Consider the following 24,075-nt stretch of genomic DNA (forward strand, 5'->3'; position numbering starts at 1 on the left):
AAATGTGTAGGCTACATTTCAAGCCGTCTTTGAAAACCCAGTCAGGTAGAAATATTTATTTAACTAGGCAAATCAGTTAAAAACAAATTATTATTTATAATGACGGCCTACCCCGGCCAAACCCTAAACCGGACGTCGCTGGGTTGTGATACAGCCTGGAATCGAACCAGGGTATGTAGTGACACATCTAGCATTGAGATACAGTGCCTTAGACCGCTGTGCCACTTAATTGTCTTAATTAAAAGGGGCAGTGTTGTATTTTGAGACAGGCTCAAATATGCAAAAAGCCAATAGGCAGAGGGGTAGCCTACATTGTCTAATTCTCTGTATGGTAATAGCATTTTATTTTGTCAAGTGGTTTCTTGCATCATACAACACAATACAAGTCACCTATTTGGCCCATTGTGTTACAGACCAAGTGAAAAATCATGAAATATTGTCAAGCCCTTCAAAATGTAAAAACATTTTTAAAAGTCTCATGCACTGTAGGCCTGCATTGAACACCTAGTATAACCTACCGTAGAACATATCATAGAAATGGAAAGCGATTTCCATGTGAAAATGTTATGGGATTAGATATTGGTTTTGTTGGTAGGCTTAAATAGCCACAATAGACTATTGACTACGGTCTAAAACTGTAAGAGTACAGCCTCAATGTTCACTGTAAACGCGAGCTGGAAGTTGCACAAAATTCTCAATATTCAAGTTTCCGCTCACAAGATCTAAAATTTGTCCAGTACCCCCAAAACTTGCCAGGCCCCACATCCTCATAGGTCATTTTTTCCCTTCTCTTATATGAACTCAGCAAAAAAAAGAAACGTCCTCTCACTGTCAAGTGCATTTATTTTTAGCAAACTTAACATGTGTAAATATTTGTATGAACATAAGATTCAACAACTGAGACATAAACTGAACATGTTCCACAGACAAGTGACTAACAGAATTTAATAATGTGTCCCTGAACAAAGGGGGGGGTCAAAATCAAAAGTAACAGTATCTGGTGTGGCCACCAGCTGCATTAAGTACTGCAGTGCATCTCCTCCTCATGGACTGCACCAGTTTTGTCAGTTCTTGCTGTGAGATGTTACCCCCCTCTTCCACCAAGGCACCTGCAAGTTCCCCGGGGTCCAAGACGTGTTCAATGGGATTGAGATCCGGGCTCTTCGCTGGCCATGGAAGAACACTGATATTCCTGGCTTCCAGGAAATCACGCACAGAACGAGCAGTATAGCTGGTGGCATTGTCATGCTGAAGGGTCATGTCAGGATGAGTCTGCAGGAAGGGTACCACATGAGGGAGGAGGATGTCTTCCCTGTAATGCACAGCGTTGAGATTGCCTGCAGTGACAACAAGCTCAGTCCGATGATACTGTGATAAACCCCCCCAGACCATGATGGACCCTCCACCTCCAAATCGATCCTGCTCCAGAGTACAGGCCTCGGTGTAACGCTCATTCCTTCGATGATAAACGCAAATCCGACCATCACCCCTGGTGAAACAAAACCACGACTCGTCAGTGAAGAGCACTTTCTGCCAGTCCTGTCTGGTCCAGCGAAGGTGGGTTTGTGCCCATAGGCGAAGTTGTTGCCGGTGATGTCTGGTGAGGACCTGCCTTACAACAGGCCTACAAGCCCTCAGTCCAGCCTCTCTCAGCCTATTGCGGACAGTCTGAGTACTGATGGAGGGAGTGTGCGTTCCTGGTGTAACTCGGGCAGTTGTTGTTGCCATCCTGTACCTGTCCCGTAGGTGTGATGTTCGGATGGACCGATCCTGTGAAGGTGTTGTTACACGTGGTCTGCCACTGTGAGGACGATCAGCTGTCCATCCTGTCTCCCTGTAGCGCTGTCTTAGGCGTCTCACAGTACGGACATTGCAACTTATTGCTCTAGCCACATCTGCAGTCCTCATGCCTCCTTGCAGCATGCCTAAGGCACGTTCACGCAGATGAGCAGGGACCCGTGGCATCTTTCTTTTGGTGTTTTTCAGAGTCAGTAGAAAGGCCTCTTTAGTGTCCTATGTTTTCATAACTGTGACCTTAATTGCCTACCGTCTGTAAGCAGTTTTACGTCTTAACTACCGTTCCACAGGTGCATGTTCATTAATTGTTTATGGTTCATTGAACAAGCATGGGAAACAGTGTTTAAATCCTTTACAATGAAGATCTGTGAAGTTTTGGATTTTTACGAATGATCTTTTAAAAGACAGGGTTTTTCTTTTTTTGCTGAGTTTATATATATAAATACATATATACACTGCTCAAAAAAATAAAGGATACTGACAATGAAGAGAGAGAAACCAATTATATAGTCCATATAAAACCTTGACAACGGTTAGCTTTCCAGATTCAGTTTCAATGTATGGTGCATGTTTAAATAAAATATATATATTTTATTATTAAAATTTAAACGTGTGGGACACTAATCCCGACTATTATAAGAAATCCCGCTATGCCCTCCAACGAACCATAAAACAAGCAAAGAGCCAATACAGGACTAAGATCAAAGCCTACTACACTGGCTCCGACGCTCGTTAGATGTGGCAGAGTTTGCAAACTATCACGGATTACAAAGGTAATCACAGCCGCAACCTGCCCAGTGAAGTGAGCCTACCAGATGAGCTGGCAAGTGTCTTCACTGACATTTTCAACCTCTCTTTGACCCAGTCTGTAATACCTACATGTTTCAAGCAGAACACCAAGGTAACATATACTGCACTTCACAATGCCCTTTCCCACCTGGACAAGAGGAACACCTATGTGAGAATGCTGTTCATTGACTACAGCTCAGCATTCAACACCATAGTGCCCCCAAGCTCACAACTAAGCTAAGGACTCTGGGACTGAACACCTCTCTCTGCAACTGGATCCTGGACTTCCTGATGGGCCGCCACGAGTGTAGCTGAGTGTAGGCAACACATCCGCCGCGCTGACCATCAACACATGCGCCCCTCAGGGTTGCGTGCTGAGTCCCCTCCTGTACTCCCTGTTCACCCATAAATCCTACACTATCATTACATTTGCAGATGACAAAACGATGGTAGGCCTGATCACCGACGACAATGAGACAGCCTATAGGGAGGACGTCAGAGACCTGGTAGTGTGGTGCCAGAACAACAACCTCTCCCTCAGTGATCAAGACAAAGGAGCTGATCGTGGACTACAGGAATCGGAGGGCCGAGCACGCCTCCATTCCCATTGGCGGGGCTGTAGTAGAACGGGTTGAGAGCTTCAAGATCCTCGATGTCCACATCACTAAGGATCTATCATGGTTCACACAAACCAACACAGTCGTGAAGAGGGCATGACAACACCTCTTCCCCCTCAAGAGGTTGAAAAGATTGGGCATGAGCCTGATGGTATTCTTAACGTGTTACACAACAAAAAAAGTATATATCTGATCAAGTGTATTTGTGGTCTAAGCTATGTAGGAAAAACTAAACAAGCTCTGAAAAAAAGGATAGCAGAACAAGAGTAATATCAGGATTCTTGACCAGAGAAACCCTGTGGCTGCGCATTTCTTGGAGGCTCGTCACAACATTAGCTCTCTGAGATACAACGATATCGAACATGTTAAGACTCCTAGGAGGAGGTAAGATCCTGATAATCTTTTATTAAGAGAACTTTATTGGATTCACCGTTTATGCACCATGTCTCCTAAAGATCTGAACCAAGAGTTTGATATCAGACCATTTCTTACATGAATGTCATTTTTCCTGCCTTCCAGGCCTCCTACTTGGTCATTTTGTACATATACACTACTGTTCAAAAGTTTGGGGTCAATTAGAAATGTCATTGTTTTGAAAGAGAATTTTTGGTCCATTAAAATAAACACCAAATTGATCAGACGCCTCACAAGTCCTCAATTGGCAGCTTCATTAAATAGTACCCGCAAAACACCAGTCTCAACGTCAACAGTGAAGAGGCGACTCCGGGATGCTGGCCTTCTAGGCAGAGTTCCTCTGTCCAGTGTCTGTTCTTTCGACCATCTTTTCTTTTTATTGGCCAGTCTGAGATATGGCTTTTTCTTTGCAACTCTGCCTAGAAGGCCAGCATCCCGGAGTCGCCTCTTCACTGTTGACGTTGAGACTGGTGTTTTTCGAAATAGGCCTCATTTTACTGTGGATATAGATACTTTTGTACCCGTTTCCTCCAGCATCTTCACAAGGTCCTTTGCTGTTGTTCTGGGATTGATTTGCACTTTTCGCACCAAAGTACGTTCATCTCTAGGAGACAGAACGTGTCTCCTTTCTGAGCGGTATGACAGCTGCATGGTCCCATGGTGTTTGTACAGATGAACGTGGTACCTTCAGGCTTTTGGAAATTGCTCCCAAGGATGAACCAGACTTGTGGAGGTCTACAATTTTTTTCTGAGGTCTTGGCTGATTTATTTTGATTTTCCCATGATGTCAAGCAGAGAGGCACTGAGTTTGAAGGTAGGCCTTGAAATACATCCACAGGTACACCTCCAATTGACTCAAATGACGTACATTAGCTTATCAGAAGCTTCTAAAGCCATGACATCATTTTCTGGAATTTTCCAAGCTGTTTAAAGGCATAGTCAACTTAGTGTATGTACACTTCTTATTTATTTTTTTTATTTTTTTTTCACCTTTATTTAACCAGGTAGGCTAGTTGAGAACAAGTTCTCATTTGCAACTGCGACCTGGCCAAGATAAAGCATAGCAGTGTGAACAGACAACACAGAGTTACACATGGAGTAAACAATAAACAAGTCAATAACATGGTAGAAAAAAAGAGAATCTATATACAATGTGTGCAAAAGGCATGAGGTAGGCAATAAATCGAATAATTACAATTTAGCAGATTAACACTGGAGTGATAAATCATCAGATGATCATGTGCAAGAAGAGATACTGGTGTGCAAAAGAGCAGAAAAGTAAATAAATAAAAGCAGTATGGGGGGTGAGGTAGGTAAATTGGGTGGGTAGTTTACAGATGGACTATGTACAGCTGCAGCGATCGGTTAGCTGCTCGGATAGCAGATTTTTAAAGTTGTTGAGGGAGATAAAAGTCTCCAACTTCAGAGATTTTTGCAATTCGTTCCAGTCGCAGGCAGCAGAGAACTGGAAGGAAAGGCGTCCAAATGAGGTTTTAGCTTTAGGGATGATCAGTGAGATACACCTGCTGGAGCGCGTGCTGCGGGTGGGTGTAGCCATCGTGACCAGTGAACTGAGATAAGGCGGCACTTTACCTAGCATAGCCTTGTAGATGACCTGGAGCCAGTGGGTCTGACGACGAACATGTAGCGAGGGCCAGCCGACTAGGGCATACAGGTCGCAGTGGTGGGTCGTATAAGGTGCTTTAGTAACAAAACGAATGGCACTGTGATAAACTGCATCCAGTTTGCTGAGTAGAGTATTGGAAGCTATTTTGTAGATGACATCGCCGAAGTCGAGGATCGGTAGGATAGTCAGTTTTACTAGGGTAAGTTTGGCGGCGTGAGTGAAGGAGGCTTTGTTGCGGAATAGAAAGCCGATTCTTGCTTTGATTTTGGATTGGAGATGTTTGATATGAGTCTGGAAGGAGAGTTTGCAGTCTAGCCAGACACCTAGGTACTTATAGATGTCCACATATTCTAGGTCGGAACCGTCCAGGGTGGTGATGCTAGTCGGGCGTGCGGGTGCAGGCAGCGAACGGTTGAAAAGCATGCATTTGGTTTTACTAGCGTTTAAGAGCAGTTGGAGGCCACGGAAGGAGTGTTGTATGGCATTGAAGCTCGTTTGGAGGTTAGATAGCACAGTGTCCAAGGAAGGGCCGGAAGTATATAGAATGGTGTCGTCTGCGTAGAGGTGGATCAGGGAATCGCCGGCAGCAAGAGCAACATCATTGATGTATACAGAGAAAAGAGTCGGCCCGAGAATTGAACCCTGTGGTACCCCCATAGAGACTGCCAGAGGACCGGACAACATGCCCTCCGATTTGACACACTGAACTCTGTCTGCAAAGTAGTTGGTGAACCAGGCAAGGCAGTCATTAGAAAAACCGAGGCTACTGAGTCTGCCGATAAGAATATGGTGATTGACAGAGTCGAAAGCCTTGGCCAGGTCGATGAAGACGGCTGCACAGTAATGTCTTTTATCGATGGCGGTTATGATATCGTTTAGTACCTTGAGCGTGGCTGAGGTGCACCCATGACCGGCTCGGAAACCGGATTGCACAGCGGAGAAGGTACGGTGGGATTCGAGATGGTCAGTGATCTGTTTGTTGACTTGGCTTTCGAAGACCTTAGATAGGCAGGGCAGGATGGATATAGGTCTGTAACAGTTTGGGTCCAGGGTGTCTCCCCCTTTGAAGAGGGGGATGACCGCGGCAGCTTTCCAATCCTTGGGGATCTCAGATGATACGAAGGAGAGGTTGAACAGGCTGGTGATAGGGGGTGCGACAATGGCGGCGGACAGTTTCAGAAATAGGGGGTCCAGATTGTCAAGCCCAGCTGATTTGTATGGGTCCAGGTTTTCCAGCTCTTTCAGAACATCTGCTATCTGGATTTGGGTAAAGGAGAAGCTGGGGAGGCTTGGGCGAGTAGCAGCGGGGGGGGCGGGGCTGTTGGCCAAGGTTGGAGTCGCCAGGAGGAAGGCATGGCCAGCCATTGAGAAATGCTTGTTGAAGTCTTCGATTATCACGGATTTATCGGTGGTGACCGTGTTACCTAGCCTCAGTGCAGTGGGCAGCTGGGAGGAGGTGCTCTTGTTCTCCATGGACTTTACAGTATCCCAGAACTTTTTGGAGTTAGAGCTACAGGATGCAAATTTCTGCTTGAAAAAGCTGGCCTTTGCTTTCCTGACTGACTGCGTGTATTGGTTCCTGACTTCCCTGAACAGTTGCATATCGCGGGGGCTCTTCGATGCTATTGCAGTTCGCCACAGGATGTTTTTGTGCTGGTCGAGGGCAGTCAGGTCTGGAGTGAACCAAGGGCTATATCTGTTCTTGGTTCTGCATTTTTTGAACGGAGCATGCTTGTCTAATATGGTGAGGAAGTAACATTTAAAGAATGACCAGGCATCCTCAACTGACGGGATGAGGTCAATATCCTTCCAGGGTACCCGGGCCAGGTCGATTAGAAAGGCCTGCTCGCAGAAGTGTTTTAGGGAGCGTTTGACAGTGATGAGGGGTGGTCGTTTGACCGCGGACCCGTGGCGGATACAGGCAATCAGGCAGTGATCGCTGAGATCTTGATTGAAGACAGCAGAGGTGTATTTGGAGGGCAGGTTGGTCAGGATAATGTCTATTAGGGTGCCCATGTTTACGGATTTAGGGTTGTACCTGGTGGGTTCCTTGATGATTTGTGTGAGATTGAGGGCATCAAGCTTGGATTGTAGGACTGCCGGGGTGTTAAGCATATCCCAGTTTAGGTCACCTAACAGAACAAACTCTGAAGCTAGATGGGGAGCGATCAATTCACAGATGGTGTCCAGGGCACAGCTGGGAGCTGAGGGTGGTCGGTAGCAGGCGGCAACAGTGAGAGACTTATTTCTGGAGAGATTAATTTTTAAAATTAGGAGTTCGAACTGTTTGGGCATAGACCTGGAAAGTATGACAGAACTGTGCAGGCTATCTCTGCAGTAGATTGCAACTCCTCCCCCTTTGGCAGTTCTATCTTGACGGAAAGTGTTATAGTTGGGTATGGAAATCTCAGAATTTTTGGTGGCCTTCCTAAGCCAGGATTCGGACACGGCAAGGACATCAGGGTTGGCAGAGTGTGCTAAAGCGGTGAGTAAGGCAAACTTAGGGAGGAGGCTTCTGATGTTGACATGCATGAGGCCAAGGCTTTTTCGATCACAGAAGTCAACAAATGAGGGTGACTGGGGACATGCAGGGCCTGGGTTTACTTCCACATCACCCGAGGAACAGAGGAGTAGTAGGATGAGGGTGCGGCTAAAGGCTATCAAAACTGGTCGCCTAGAGCGTTGGGGACAAAGAATAAAAGGAGCAGATTTATGGGCGTGGTAGAATAGATTCTGGGCATAATGTGCAGACAGGGGTATGGTGGGGCGTGGGTACAGCGGAGGCAAGCCCAGGCACTGGGTGATGATAAGAGAGGTTGTATCTCTGGACATGCTGGTCTCAATGGGTGAGGTCACCGCATGTGTGGGGGGTGGGACCAAGGAGGTATCAGAGGTACGGAGAGTGGAACTACAGGGTCCATTGCAAACCAAAACAATGATAATGATAACTAGCCTGAACAACAGTATGCAAGGCATATTGATATTTGAGAGAGACATACAATAAGGCATAAAGTGATTGCAGGTCTTGATTGGGAGAGCTAGCTAAAACAACAGGTAAGATAACAGCAGCAATAACAGGGTGCTAGTCTAACACAGCAACAACAGGTAAAAATGGCGACGACTAGGCAGAGAGGGTCGGAAAATGGCGACTACACACAGATCCTGAGTTAAAGCACAGAGCCGACAGAAAAAAAACAAATAAACAGAATGGAGTACCGTGAATTAATGGACAGTCAAGCATGCATCAGCTATGTAGCCAAGTGATCATAGTGTCCAGGGGGCAGCCGTAGATGGAGCAGGGAGGCCTCCACTAAGCTAGCACGCGGCGTTTAAAGTTAGTAGCCCGGGGGGTGGTCTGCTCAGACGGAGGGGGTCTGCTCAGACGTGGTCGTGTCGACAGAGAATCCAAGCCAGATGGCGATGGCGAAAGAGAGGTTGTGAATTGTAGAATTGTGTTTGCTAACTGGTGCTAGCTTCGTGGCAGTGGCGCTAGCTGCGCTAGCTGCAAGCTAGCTGTGAGGATCAGAAGTAGTGGCTCAGGGATTACGGCAGGAATCCGGCGTTGTTGTCGAGAGACAGTCCGATGCTGGTAAATTGGTGAGTAATATCCAGGCTAATAACAGGGCTGGTGTCTGTGCAGAAGGTAAAAGCTACTAGCAGCGGCAAAAAAAATTGCTAAATTAGCTTGTAGCTGGTATTGTAGCCCAAGAATTCGCTGGTAGACCTCTTCAGCTAGCCGGCAGATGGGCCTAGCTCGAGGCTAGCTCAAGGCTAACTGGTGCTTGCTTCGGGACAGAGGTGTTAGCCAGTAGTAGCCACTCGGTTGCAGCTAGCTAGCTGTGATGATACGGTGTAATTGTCCAGAGCTTGCGTCAGGAAGCCGGTGATGTGGTAGAGAAAAAGCAGTCCTATATGTTCTGGGTTGATATCGCGCTTGCAGACTGGCAGGTATTGGCCCGGTATTGAAGCTGGCTGTGTCCGAGTTGAGGGTGAAGACCGCAGCAGTGGCTAACTGACTACTAGCTAGTTATCTGGCTAGCTTCTGATTGGGGTTACGGTTCTAAAGTATAAAAAAAATAGCAGGTCCGTACCACATTGGGTGAGGCGGAATGTAGGAATGTATATTCAGTTCCTAGATGGAAAGTGAAATTAAAATATATACGAAATGTATACGAAAAATACGAAGACTATTTACACGGGACAGGACAAGGACAAAGACACGTCCGACTGCTACGCCATCTTGGATTTGACTTGTGATAGTGAATTATAAGTGAAATAATCTGTCTGTAAACAATTGTTGGGAAAATGACTTGCTAGATGTCCTAATCGACCTTCCAAAACTATAGTTTGTTAACAAAAAAATGTGTGGAGTGGTTGAAAAACGAGTTAATGACTCCAACCTAAGTGTATGTAAACTTCAGACTTCCACTGTATATATTAGATTCTGTAACAACTACATGTGCCCATCTCATTGATATAAAACTATTAGAGATATACCTGGTTGGTTAGCTACCTGCAGATTCATACAGGGTAGTAACGTCATGGGGGTACGCGTCATTGTTAGCTAGCTACTTACCTACATGTCTTAACACAAGACTCCACTATGCAAGTAACCACTTCGGGTGCGTTCGTAAATTCAGTCTGGCCATCTACTCCGATTTCAGAACACTCTCGTCTGAGTGTGCCAGAGCGCAGAATAACTGATTTAGTTACAAACGCTCAACACCCGTTGAATATGGCCGGTGTCAGCAAACGTTGGGGGGGAAAAAATCTTAATTAAATTGTTGCCAGCAGCACAGTTAGTCACCAACGCTCTGGATAACATGAAAACAGCCTAACCAGCTCTGCCAGAGTGAGTAAAATGGTCAGAGTGGGGTGTTCTCTCATTTGTGTCTGGAAGTAGCTAGCAAGCTAGCCAATGTTAGAACGTTAGCCTGGGTGCGTGACTGCCGTTGTGAGGTCAGAACGCTCAGATCAACCCTACTCATTGGCCAGAGCATCCAGTGTGCGATGTGAACGCTCCGAGAGCAAAACTCTCTGAATTTATGAACAGACAAACTGTCCCCAATGCTCTAGATAACATAACAGCCTAACCAGCTCTGCTACGGCAAGTAATGTTCAGTGAGCTGTTCTCTCATTTGTGTCTGGAAGTAGATCTATCAACTTAGCCAGTTAGCAGTCAAGCACCAAAGCTGTTAGGACAGAACGCTCAGATCAACCCTTAAAAAGAGATGGTCGGGCTAAAGCTTAAGAGAGTGTGAACGATGCTGAAGGGGTGCAGACAAAGAAGAGCTCTCCAGTTGGTACCAAAACATTCAAAAAATACAATTTTCTCAAAAGTGAGGTTACAATTTGATCAACTTTCAAAGCAGAATGACTTTCCCATTGTTCCTCAAATGCAGTGCATGATGCACAATTGTGTAGCTCTGTGTCTCTGCTTTTATCCAATGTAAAAGAACACAACTTCAAATGTTGCTACATAAGACCGAATCAAGGCAGTCGGTCGGTCACATATGTGGGAATTCCTTCTAGACAGTTGGAAAAGCATTCCTCATCAAGATGTATATCAAATCAATATCTGCAGGCTAAATATAGCCAAATTATTCAGTCTGGGAACATTGGGTGCAGTAAACAAAAATACAAAACACAGCAGAGTATGAAGTGGCCAATCGGACGTAAGAGGACGATGCACTTCCTTTGAGCCCAAAAACTGCCGCAAAAATTGTAGGAGGGAGGAAATCCCCCCACAGCTTAGAATGTTTAGTGTTTTATATATATATACAGTGGGGAGAACAAGTATTTGATACACTGACGATTTTGCAGGTTTTCCTACTTACAAAGCATGTAGAGGTCTGTAATTTTTATCATAGGTACACTTCAACTGTGAGAGAAGGAATCTAAAACAAAAATCCAGAAAATCACATTGTATGATTTTTAAGTAATTAATTTGCATTTTATTGCATGACATAAGTATTTGATACATCAGAAAAGCAGAACTTAATATTTGGTACAGAAACCTTAGTTTGTAATTACAGAGATCATACGTTTCCTGTAGTTCTTGACCAGGTTTGCACACACTGCAGCAGGGATTTTGGCCCACTCCTCCATACAGACCTTCTCCAGATCCTTCAGGTTTCGGGGCTGTCGCTGGGCAATACGGACTTTCGGCTCCCTCCAAAGATTTTCTATTGGGTTCAGGTCTGGAGACTGGCTAGGCCACTCCAGGACCTTGAGATGCTTCTTACGGAGCCACTCCTTAGTTGCCCTGGCTGTGTGTTTCGGGTCGTTGTCATGCTGGAAGACCCAGCCACGACCCATCTTCAATGCTCTTACTGAGGGAAGGAGGTTGTTGGTCAAGATCTCGCGATACATGGCCCCGTCCATCCTCCCCTCAATACGGTGCAGTCGTCCTGTCCCCTTTGCAGAAAAGCATCCCCAAAGAATGATGTTTCCACCTCCATGCTTCACGGTTGGGATGGTGTTCTTGGGGTTGTACTCATCCTTCTATTCCTCCAAACACGGCGAGTGGAGTTTAGAGCAAAAAGCTCTATTTTTGTCTCATCAGACCACATGACCTTCTCCCATTCCTCCTCTGGATCATCCAGATGGTCATTGGCAAACTTCAGACGGGCCTGGACATGCGCTGGCTTGAGCAGGGGGACCTTGCGTGCGCTGCAGGATTTTAATCCATGACGGCGTAGTGTGTTACTAATGGTTTTCTTTGAGACTGTGGTCCCAGCTCTCTTCAGGTCATTGACCAGGTCCTGCCGTGTAGTTCTGGGCTGATCCCTCACATTCCTCATGATCATTGATGCCCCACGAGGTGAGATCTTGCATGGAGCCCCAGACCGAGGGTGATTAACCGTCATCTTGAACTTCTTCCATTTTCTAATAATTGTGCCAACAGTTGTTGCCTTCTCACCAAGCTGCTTGCCTATTGTCCTGTAGCCCATCCCAGCCTTGTACAGGTCTACAATTTATCCCTGATGTCCTTACACAGCTCTCTGGTCTTGGCCATTGTGGAGAGGTTGGAGTCTGTTTGATTGAGTGTGTGGACAGGTGTCTTTTATACAGGTAACGAGTTCAAACAGGTGCAGTTAATACAGGTAATGAGTGGAGAACAGGAGGGCTTCTTAAAGAAAAACTAACAGGTCTGTGAGAGCCGGAATTCTTACTGGTTGGTAGGTATTCAAATACTTATGTCATGCAATAAAATGCAAATTAATTACTTAAAAATCATACAATGTGATTTTCTGGATTTTTGTTTTAGATTCCGTCTCTCACAGTTGGAGTGTACCTATGATAAAAATGACAGACCTCTACATGCTTTGTAAGTAGGAAAACCTGCAAAATCGGCAGTGTATCAAATACTTGTTCTCCCCACTGTATATATTAAAAAACGCAACAATCAAATATAAAAGGAAGGGTAGACCAGCTGGTAGAGGTGAGTCTTAAGGCCTGCTTTAAATGCCTCAGTGGTTTGAGCAGCCCAAACGTGAAGTGAGGGAGGAAAAAAGGTTAAACAAGGTTCTCTCTTGATCGATCAATATAAAATCAGCCAACACATGGCACATGCATTTACATTTTTCAAGGATCAATTAAATGTGTGTGTGTATAATGTGTGTGTGTGAGAACACACCTTTCCTGGAGGAAGGAGCAGCAGGCATCCTTGACATTCTGCAGCTGCAAAAAGCTGGCTCCAATCAGCAGGGACTGGACGTTCTGCTGGTCGATGGCCACATGGCCATTATACGCAAAATTGATCAAAGCTTCAAGTGCACTGCCAAGGGGGAAAAAGAAAGGACACCTGATATAAGGGAGCAGCACTATGGCCCAGTACAGAAACACACCCCCCCCCCCACCGATTAGTTACTTTGGTAACACTTTACTTGACACTGGCATAACCATGTCATAACAGCTGACATAACTTGTCATTAGCTGTTATAATATGGTCATAACATTGTCTTGACATATTTAGACTTGTGACATATATTGCGTTAATTTATGGCTGGTTATGATACCTATATTAGAATGCCAAAACCGACCACACAAGGCAACACATTCCATTACACCATAGCTTGCGTGTCAACAGTATGTTAATATTACATATAATCTTCATACATCATTATAATTGCACACACATTGATGTCAGACATGCCCCTACTCCAATGTTCTGATGACTGGGCTGAACGCAGCAGCAGATTTCAGGAGCAGGACAAGACACCATCTTTTTGACTGATTGTTATGAATTTTATGAATAATTGACTAAACGATGTATACATTTAACTATAACTAATTGAATTCTACCCTGTTTTTCTATATTGATAAATCATTTTAGTTCATAAGAAAGAGGTTATGTAGCATGTACGGGGGAAGAAAGGAATGTCTGTGTGAGTCTAAAGAAAAATCAGTGGATCATTAACCTATGTTTGAACCGACTAAGCTATAACTCTGTGGAGATAAGGGAAGACAGCAAAAGCCCCTCTAGGTTATCCGTATCTGGGGGGGGGGGACTGGAACTGTCAGCTAAGTGGTAATAAACTGTGGTGAGACTTCAGGAGATAATCCAGATATAGTGTGTTATGTATGCACGTTAGGGTGTTGGAATGGACTTTGGAATCAGCTTTGTCCTTGTCGGAGAGGGGGAGGGACTCTATGACGCTGTGTGTGATATATAAGCTAATGTACATGTTTTTTGGGGAGAGTACTCTTGAGAATAAAGCTATTGATTAAATTGGACACGGGTCTCTGTCTATTTTATGCAAATAAGAAGCTTACAAATTCTTATAAACGGACAGAGTGTTTGCATTGTTATAATTAAATTGGTTAACGAACATATAGGAAACAAATTCCTACATCACTGATATAAGGGTTGTATGTGATAGGCCTATCTGGCTTACGTGGGCATAATACTTCTTGACAGTGTCACAAAGTGTATTTTCTTAGTCCAAGTAAAGTGACAGGATGGTCATAGTGCTTTATGGCAGTGTCAAAGTGTAATTTCAACAAGTTATTTCAAATATGGATGGAAAAAACATGAAGCTCTCATTACAACAAAAAAAGGATTTAAGAAACAAACTTTCAAAACGAAAGGACATTTCTTGGCAGGGAAAAAATAATTTGAATAAATGTGGGTTGACACTTACAGTGGGGCAAAAAAGTATTTAGTCACCCACCAATTGTGCAAGTTCTCCCACTTAAAAAGATGAGAGAGGCCTGTAATTTTCATCATAGGTACACTTCAACTATGACAGACAAAATGAGAAAAAAAATCCAGAAAATGACATTGTAGGATTTTTTATGAATTTATTTGCAAATTATGGTGGAAAATAAGTATTTGGTCACCTACAAACAAGCAAGATTTCTGGCTCTCACAGACCTGTAACTTCTTCTTTAAGAGGCTCCTCTGTCCTCCACTCGTTACCTGTATTAATGGCACCTGTTTGAACTTGTTATCAGTATAAAAGACACCTGTCCACAACCTCAAACAGTCACACTCCAAACTCCACTATGGCCAAGACCAAAGAGCTGTCAAAGGACACCAGAAACAAAATTGTAGACCTGCACCAGGCTGGGAAGACTGAATCTGCAATAGGTAAGCAGCTTGGTTTGAAGAAATCAACTGTGGGAGCAATTATTAGGAAATGGAAGACATACAAGACCACTGATAATCTCCCTCGATCTGGGGCTCCACGCAAGATCTCACCCCGTGGGGTCAAAATGATCACAAGAACGGTGAGCAAAAATCCCAGAACCACACGGGGGGACCTAGTGAATGACCTGCAGAGAGCTGGGACCAAAGTAACAAAGCCTACCATCAGTAACACACTACGCCGCCAGGGACTCAAATCCTGCAGTGCCAGACGTGTCCCCCTGCTTAAGCCAGTACATGTCCAGGCCCGTCTGAAGTTTGCTAGAGAGCATTTGGATGATCCAGAAGAAGATTGGGAGAATGTCATATGGTCAGATGAAACCAAAATATAACTTTTGGTAAAAACTCAACTCGTCGTGTTTGGAGGACAAAGAATGCTGAGTTGCATCCAAAGAACACCATACCTACTGTGAAGCATGGGGGTGGAAACATCATGCTTTGGAGCTGTTTTTCTGCAAAGGGAACAGGACGACTGATCCGTGTAAAGGACAGAATGAATGGGGCCATGTATCGTGAGATTTTGAGTGAAAACCTCCTTCCATCAGCAAGGGCATTGAAGATGAAACGTGGCTGGGTCTTTCAGCATGACAATGATCCCAAACACAGAAGAAGCATTTCAAGGTCCTGGAGTGGCCTAGCCAGTCTCCAGATCTCAACCCCATAGAAAATCTTTGGAGGGAGTTGAAAGTCCGTGTTGCCCAGGAACAGCCCCAAAACATCACTGCTCTAGAGGAGATCTGCATGGAGGAATGGGCCAAAATACCAGCAACAGTGTGTGAAAACCTTGTGAAGACTTACAGAAAACGTTTGACCTCTGTCATTGCCAACAAAGGGTATATAACAAAGTATTGAGATAAACTTTTGTTATTGACCAAATACTTATTTTCCACCATAATTTGCAAATAAATTCAATAAAAATCCTACAATGTGATTTTCCTCATTTTGTCTGTCATAGTTGAAGTGTACCTATGATGAAAATTACAGGCCTCTCTCATCTTTTTAAGTGGGAGAACTTACACAATTGGTGGCTGACTAAATACTTTTTTGCCCCACTGTATATCCTTCTGATTCCTGCTTACAAGCAAAAACTAAAGCAGGAAGTACCAGTGACTCACTCAATACAGAAGTGGGCAGATGACGTGAACGCTAAGCTACAGGACTGTTTTGCTAGCACAGACTGGAATATGTTCCGGGATTCATCCAATGGCATTGAGGAGTATACCCCCTCAGTCACCGGCTTCATCAATAAATGCATCTACGACGACGTCGTCCACACACTGACTGTACGTACATACCCCAACCAGAAGCCATGGATTACAGTCAAGATACGCACCGAGCTAAAGGCTAGAGCTGCTGCTTTCAAGGAGCGGGACACTAATCCGGACGCCTATAAGAAATCCCGCTATGCCCTCAGACGAACCCTCAAACAGGCAAAGCATCAATACAGGACTAAGATTGAATCCTACTACACCGGCTCTGACGCTCGTCGGATGTGGCTGGGCTTGAAAACTATTACGGACTACAAAAGGGAAACCCAGCCACGAGCTGCCCAGTGACGCGAGCCTACCAGACGAGCTAATTACCTTTTATTCTCGCTTTGAGGCAAGCAACACTGAAGCATGCATGAGAGCACAAGCTGTTCCGCACGACTGGGTGATCTCGGTCTCCATAGCCAATGTGAGCAAGACCTTTAAACAGGTCAACATTCACAAAGCTGCAGGGCCAGACGGATTACCAGGACATGTACTCAAAGCATGCACGGACCAACTGGCATGTGTCTTCACTGACATTTTCAACCTCTCCCTGGCCGAGTCTGTAATACCTACATGTTTCAAGCAGACCACCATAGTCCCTGTGCCCAAGATAGCGAAGGTAACCTGCCTAAATGATTACCGCCCCGTAGCACTCATGTCAGTAGCCATGAAGTGCTTTGAAAGGCTGGTCATGGCTCACAACACCATCATGCCAGAAACCCTAGACCCACTCCAATTAGCATACCGCCTCAACAGATGACGCAGTCGCACTCCACACTGCCCTTTTCAACCTGGACAAAAGGAACACCTAAGTGAGAATGCTATTCATTGACTACAACAACATAGTGCACCACAAAGCTCATCACTAAGCTAAGGACCCTGGGACTAAACACCTCCATCTGCAACTGGATCCTGGTGGTAAGGGTAGGCAACAACACATCTGCTACGCTGATCCTCAACACTGGGGCCCCTCAGGGGTGCGTGCTTAGTCCCCTCCTGTACTCCCTGTTCACCTACGACTGCTTGACCAAGCACAACTAACACCATCATTAAGTTTGCTGACAACACAATGGTAGGCCTGATCACCGACAATGATGAGAGAGCCTATAGGGAGGAGGTCAGAGACCTGGCAGTGTGGTGCCAGAACAACAACATCTCTTTCAATGTGAGCAAGACAAAATAAATGATCGTGGACTATAGGAAAAGGAGGACCGAACAAGCCCCCATTAACATCAACATTGCTGGAGCGGGTCGAGAGTTAAGTTCCTTGATGTCCACATCGCCAACAACCTATCATGGTCCAAACACACCAAGACAGTTGTGAAGAGGGCACTACAAAGCTTATTCCCCCTCAGGAAACTGAAAAGATTTGGCATGGGTCCCCTGAAGTTCTACAGCTGCACCATCGAGAGCATCCTGACCGGTTGCATTACCAACTGGTATGGCAACTGCTCGGCATCTGACCGGAAGGCAATACAGAGGGTAGTGCGTACGGCCCAGTACATCACTGGGGGCAAGCTTCCTGACATTCAAGACCTAAAAATTGTCAAAGACTCCAGTCACCCAAGTCATTGACTGTTCTCTCTGCTACCGCACGGCAAGCGATACCAGAGCACCAAGTCTAGGACCAAAAAGCTCCTTAACAGCTTCTACCCCCAATCCAATCCGAGTGCTGAACAACTAAACTAATCAAATGGCCACACGGACTATTTACATTGAACCCCCCGCCCACCTTTGTTTTTACACTGCTGCAACTTGCTGTATATTATCTATGCATAGTCACTTTACAAATTACCTTGATTAACCTGTACCCCGACACATTGACTCGGTACCGGTACCCACTGTATATAGCCTCGTTATTGTTATGTAAATGTCATGTTACTTTTTGATAGATCTGATTTTTTTTAACTTTAGTATATTTGGTAAATATTTTCTTAACTCTATTTCTTGAACTGCATTTTTGGTTAAGGGCTTGTAAGTAATCATTTCACAGTAAGGTCTACACCTGTTGTATTCGGCACCGGTGACAAATAAAATTAGATTTTATTTCTTGTCTCATACAGGTAGGCATGCATATTCATTGGGTTGCAGGTGCTCCGAGGAGGGAATCAACTTAAAGCTGCAATATGTAACTTTTTGGGTGACCCGACCAAATTCACATAGAAATTTCAAGTTACAGATCTGTCATTCTCATTGAAAGCAAGTTTAAAAAGTGGTAGATATGTTCTATGTGTGCTATTTCTATGCTTCCAGTTCTTCCTTTTAGTTTTGCGTCTTTTACTTTTGGTTTTGTACACCAGCTTCAAACAAGCTGAAAATACAATATTTCACAGCGGTTTAGATTGTGCAATGATTCTCTACATTATACTAGCTTGTTTTGTCACAGACTGAAATTAGGTGAACTATTAGAATTTTTGCAACCATGAAATGGCAGAGCGATTTCTGCATAGTGCATCTTTAAAACAGGTCCATTTTACATAAAAAGCACTTAGCCTGCTTTGTTGAACATTTTGGAACATGGTTTGCATTGTTAGGTGATCAGCTTGACAGTTCAGCAGAGAATTTGTGAATTGTCAGAATAACGCACTTAAATGACTTGAAACATCCTGTGTGCACGACTTCAGCGATTTATTTTCAAAAGGAAGGCGATAATAACGTTGTAACTGATTCTAAATGTGTTATTACAATGATTCATATTGGCTAGGGTGATGGGTTGTTTCTGATCCAGCCAATACACCTGCGCTTCGAACATCTCCTTTCAAATGGGCATTAATATGGAGATGTTTCCCCTTTGCTGCTTTAACAGCCTCCACTCTCAGTGCTGCTGAGTGAGTAGGCTACAAGGGCCTTACCTAGGGTCCATCCCTTGCATTACAATCTCATCTTGCTTGCACTCTACCATGTCATTTGTAAACATGGCATGGAAGTAAGGGATGGAGGCAGCCAGAACAATCCTGTGGGCGCTGAACTTGTGGTCTCCAACCTGTAAGGGCGATACAAGCAAGTGATTTAGTCCAGACATGGGTCAAATATATAGCCTGTCAAATACATGTTCCATACGGTAGAATGGAACAAATGGAATAGCATCAAAAGGGTGCATATTTCAAGCTAAATCAAGCCCACCTCAAGTGCATTCATTTGACAGAATTGTAACACAGTTGAAGTCGGAAGTTTACATACACTTACGTTGGAGTCATTAAAACTCGTTTTTCAACCACTCCACTAATTTCTTGTTGACAAACTATAGTTTTGGCAAGTCGGTTAGGACATCTACTTTGTGGATTACAAGTAATTTTTCCAACAATTGTTTACAGACAGATTATTTCACTTATAATTAACTGTATAACAATTCCAGTCGGTCAGAAGTTTACATACACTAAGTTGACTGTGCCTTGAAACAGCTTGGAAAATTCAAAAAAATGATGTCATGGCTTTAGAAGCTTCTCATAGGCTAATTGACATCATTTGAGTCAATTGGAGGTGTACCTGTGGATGTATTTCAAGGCCTACCTTCAAACTCAGTGCCTCTTTGCTTGACATCATGGGAAAATCAAATGAAATCAGCCAAGACCTCAGAAAAAAAGTCTGGTTCATCCTTGGGAGCAATTTCCAAACGCCTGAAGGTACCACGTTCATCTGTACAAACAATAGTACGCAAGTATAAACACCATGAGACCACGCAGCTGTCATACTGCTCAGGAAGGAGACGTGTTCTGTCTCCTAGAGATGAACGTACCTTGGTGCGAAAAGTCCAAATCAATCCCAGAACAACAGCAGAGGACCATGTGAAGATGCTGGAGGACACAGGTACGAAAGTATCTATATCCACAGTAAAACGAGTCCTATATCGACATAACCTGAAAGGCCGCTCAGCAAGGAAGAAGCCACTGCTCCAAAACCGCCATAAAAAAGCCAGACTACGGTTTGCAACTGCACATGGGGACAAAGATCGTACTTTTTGGAGAAATGTCCTCTGATCTGATTAAACAAAAATAGAACTGTTTCCCCATAACGACCATTGTTGTTTGGAGGAAAAAGGGGGATGCTTGCAAGCTGAAGAACACCATCCCAACTGTGAAGCACGGAGGTGGCAGCATCATGTTGTGGGGGTGCTTTGCTGCAGGAGGGACTGGTGCATTTCACAAAATAGATGGCATCATGAGGCATGGAAATTATGTGGATATATTGAAGCAACATCTCAAGACATCAGTCAGGAAGGGTCTTCAAAATGGACAATGACCCCAAGCATACTTCCAAAGTTGTGACAAAATGCCTTAAGGACAACAAAGTCAAGGTATTGGAGTGGCCATCACAAAGCCCTGACCTCAATCTCATAGAAAATGTGTGGGCAAAACTGAAACAGCGTGTACGAGCAAGGAGGCCTACAAATGTAACTCAGTTACACTAACTTATTGTGGGAAGCTTGTGGAAGGCTACCCGAAATGTTTGACCCAGGTTAAACAATTTAAAAAGGCAATGCTACCAAATACTAATTGAGTGTATGTAAACTTCTGACCCACTGGGAATATGATGAAAGAAATAAAAGCTGAAATAAATCATTCTCTCTACTATTATTCTGACATTTCACATTCTGAAAAAAAAAAGTGGTGATCCTAACTGACCTAAGACAGGGAATTTTTACTAGGATTAAATGTCAGGAATTGTGAAAAAACGGAGTTTAAATGTATTTGGCTAAGGTGTATGTAACTTCCGACTTCAACTGTAATCACAGAACTTAATGTTACCTTTAACCATTGCTTCCCCCTTGGCGACACCAACATAAGATTATAGCCTATTGTATTCAGTAGCAGTGGTGTGAAGTACTTAAGTAGTACTTTAAAGTATTTTTACTGAAGTAGTTTTTTGTGGTATCTGTACTATACTATTTATATTTTTCAACTTTTACTTCACTACAATCTTAAAGGAAATAATGTACTTTCTACTCCATACATTTTACGTGACACCTAAAAGTACTCGTTACATTGTGAACACTTAGCAGGGCAGGAAAATGGTCCAATTCGCGCACTTATCAAGACAACACATGGTTATCCCTTCTACCTCTGATCTGGCGGACTCACTAAACACAAATGCACCTTTTGTAAATGATGTCTGAGTGTTGGAGTGTGCCCCTGGCTATCCATACATTTTAAAAACAAGAAAATGGTGCCGTCTGCTTTGGTTAATAGAAGGAATTTGAAATGATTTACACTTTTACTCAATTTTAGCAATTACATTTACTTTTGATACTTAAGTATATTTAGAACCAAATACTTTGACATTTACTTAAGTAGTATTTTACTGAGTGACTTTTACTTTAGTAACTTTGTATTAAGGTGTATATATACTTTTACTCAAGTATGACAATTGGGTACTTTTTCCACCACTGTTCATTAGGCTACTTATTTGAGAAATGTGTGTTTATTTTATATGGAAAACTATAAAATCAAAAGAGACATCTTGCATGAGGTGGGTGCACTGACTGTTAGGCCTAACCAATACCAAGGACAGTGCAGGTCTTGTTAAAGAGAAAGTGCACTAATGGAAGCCAGAGTGAAGGCTCGCTGGAGGTGATGCATTACAGATAAAGATGAAATTCCCAAGGGCTTCAGAATATGGCCCAGTAGATACGTAGGCTACCGGGCAGTACACTGCAGCTTATCATAATGATGGTGCTTATTAATAGAGCAGGTGCATCACGTGGGAGGGCCTGAAGAGCGAACATATAACTCCTGTTTCCATGTTCCCTGACGAAGGTCCTACTGACCACATGCAATGTGAACTTTTAGTTGATGCTGCAGGTGTTAACGCCACAGATTTTAGCTCGAGGCTTGTGAAGATAAGGGCAATGGCTGGCTAATCATGTTAATTTGATTCAAGAATACCGCAATCTGAGATAACAATGGTCAGTAGTCCATATTTGTCTGAAAACAAGGCATACTGGACTAGCTACGTTATACTATTCTAATTCAGCAGGGCTGTGTATTGTATACGTTAGTAACCAGTTGGCTAAGTCTTGCTTGAGAGGCCATTACTATAGCTAGCTAGACACCAGCGGTGAGTTACCCAAAAAACAAACAGTCAAGATGATGTTAGTACTAAAGATGACCTTTACGTTTTAGGTAACCCGTACACCCAATTAACGTTAACTAGCTAACGTTAGTGTGCTGCTTCGCCATCACAGCAAAAAATGTTTTACTTGCAGCATTGGCAGTAACGTTAACGTTAGAGTAGACTTAGTAGGTGCTAACAGTAGTTCTCTCTACAACCCAATAACTAACGAAGTAAAACTCCCTCTGGCTAAAGCTTTTATTGGTTCTTTTATTGGTTCTTCCGGACGTAGGGTGAGTCTACTAGCAAGTTGGGCGGCCAAATCGTGGATAAAACTACCATGACAATTGAAAGGGAAGGGCTAAATGTGTTAGATAACTAACGTTACTTATTTGGCACGATAACCGCGACTTCTACATTCATATAATGCTTTACAGTCAGTAGTTATAGTAGCTAGATATGCTGCTTAGCCAATAACTTACTTAGGCTAGAGCTTTATATTTACAAATAGAAGGCTCTGCAGCTAGCTAGCTAGTGTAGCTACTGACTGTAAAGCATTATATGAATGTAGAAGTCGCGGTTATCGTGCCAAATAAGTAACGTTAGTTATCTAACACATTTATCCCTTCCCTTTCAATTGTCATGGTAGTTTTATCCACGATTTGGCCTCCCAACTTGTTAGTAGACTCAGTTAGTTAGCTTGCCTCAATTCTATTGCTAGCAAGATAGCTGGTTAGCCGGCTAGCTATTTTCTCAAAGTAAGTTACTGTAGTGCGCTTTGCTAGCTACTAGGCTAACTCCACACATACCTTCAGGGTGACATCGCAGAGTTTCCCTTGCCTTCTGATCTCCTCCATAACAGCATATCCACGACCTGGTAAATCGTGGACTGAAAAATGCATCAAATCCTCCAGTTCTTCATATATCATATCACCCATCGTCATTGAGGAAAAGGGAAATTACGGATTTTGAAAACGCCTAACAATGGGGAACTGACCGACTCGAGACACCGTAGTCGGAATATTCTCCAATCCACTAGTATTCTGCCAGCAACGCAAATTATGACGTGAAATTGTATGGTAATAAGGAAACCTTCAACATAAAAGCCTTGAATTTCATTCAACTGAAATGTGTCTTCTGCATTTAACCCAAACCCCTCTGAATCTGAGAGGTGCAGGGGTCCGCTTAAATTGTTTGGGGTTAACTGCCTTACTTAAGGGCAGATCGACAGATTTTTACCTTGTCTGCTCAGGGATTCAATCTAGCAAACTTTCAGCCCAAATGCAATACACTGTAATAGACTGTACATGGGATACATATTGGGTTGTAGAGAGAACTATTCTACCAGGAAATACTCAGTAGATTGTGGTCAATAAACCCATAGAATATGGTGTTAGGTTATTGTATAACTGCTGTTATAATAACATTTATACAAATCTATTAGCAAGTACAAATTGCAAATGCTTAACTAATGTTAATTTTCCAAGACCAAAAATTGTTGGTAAAGTATTTTTAATCGTTATTTTGTTTCAAAGTTTTCATAAACCCTTTACAATATTTGATTGACAATAAAGAGCCTTCTGTTGATATTGGTCACATTACTGCTAACTAATGTGATCTTGTCATGCAGTGAGCACTGTGCAGTTCCAAAATAATCCAAAGGATGGCAGCCTAGACCACAAATTAATGTTTTGCATGAAATAATGTTCTGGTTAGTGCAATGTAGTAGGATTGTGATTTTAGGCTGCCATCCTTTGGATTATGTTGGAACTGCGTAAACTCTCATTAGCAGTAAACATGTATTATAACTGTAGAGTAGGGGGACACAGAGATAACTTGTCAAATCAAATGTATTTATAAAGCCCTTTTTACATCAGC

At 43.5% G+C, this 24,075-nt stretch overlaps 1 protein-coding gene across 1 annotated transcript in view; it reads right to left on the reverse strand.

The window, feature by feature from the left end:
• klhl18 (kelch-like family member 18) overlaps positions 1-23,226 on the reverse strand; it is a 64,145-nt gene extending 40,919 nt beyond the window's left edge. The window contains exons 1-3 of the mRNA XM_071362566.1: positions 23,007-23,226; positions 19,002-19,132; positions 12,884-13,024 (exon numbers count right to left, since the gene is read on the reverse strand). Of these exons, the coding sequence (XP_071218667.1) occupies positions 12,884-13,024; positions 19,002-19,132; positions 23,007-23,141 (407 nt within the window). The 5' untranslated portion in view covers positions 23,142-23,226. The remainder of the gene's footprint in view (positions 1-12,883; positions 13,025-19,001; positions 19,133-23,006) is intronic.
• Between the last annotated feature and the right edge of the window lie 849 nt (positions 23,227-24,075).

The sequence above is a fragment of the Salvelinus alpinus genome, chromosome 23 (genome assembly GCF_045679555.1).
Source record: "Salvelinus alpinus chromosome 23, SLU_Salpinus.1, whole genome shotgun sequence".
Classification (NCBI taxonomy): Eukaryota; Metazoa; Chordata; class Actinopteri; order Salmoniformes; family Salmonidae; genus Salvelinus; species Salvelinus alpinus.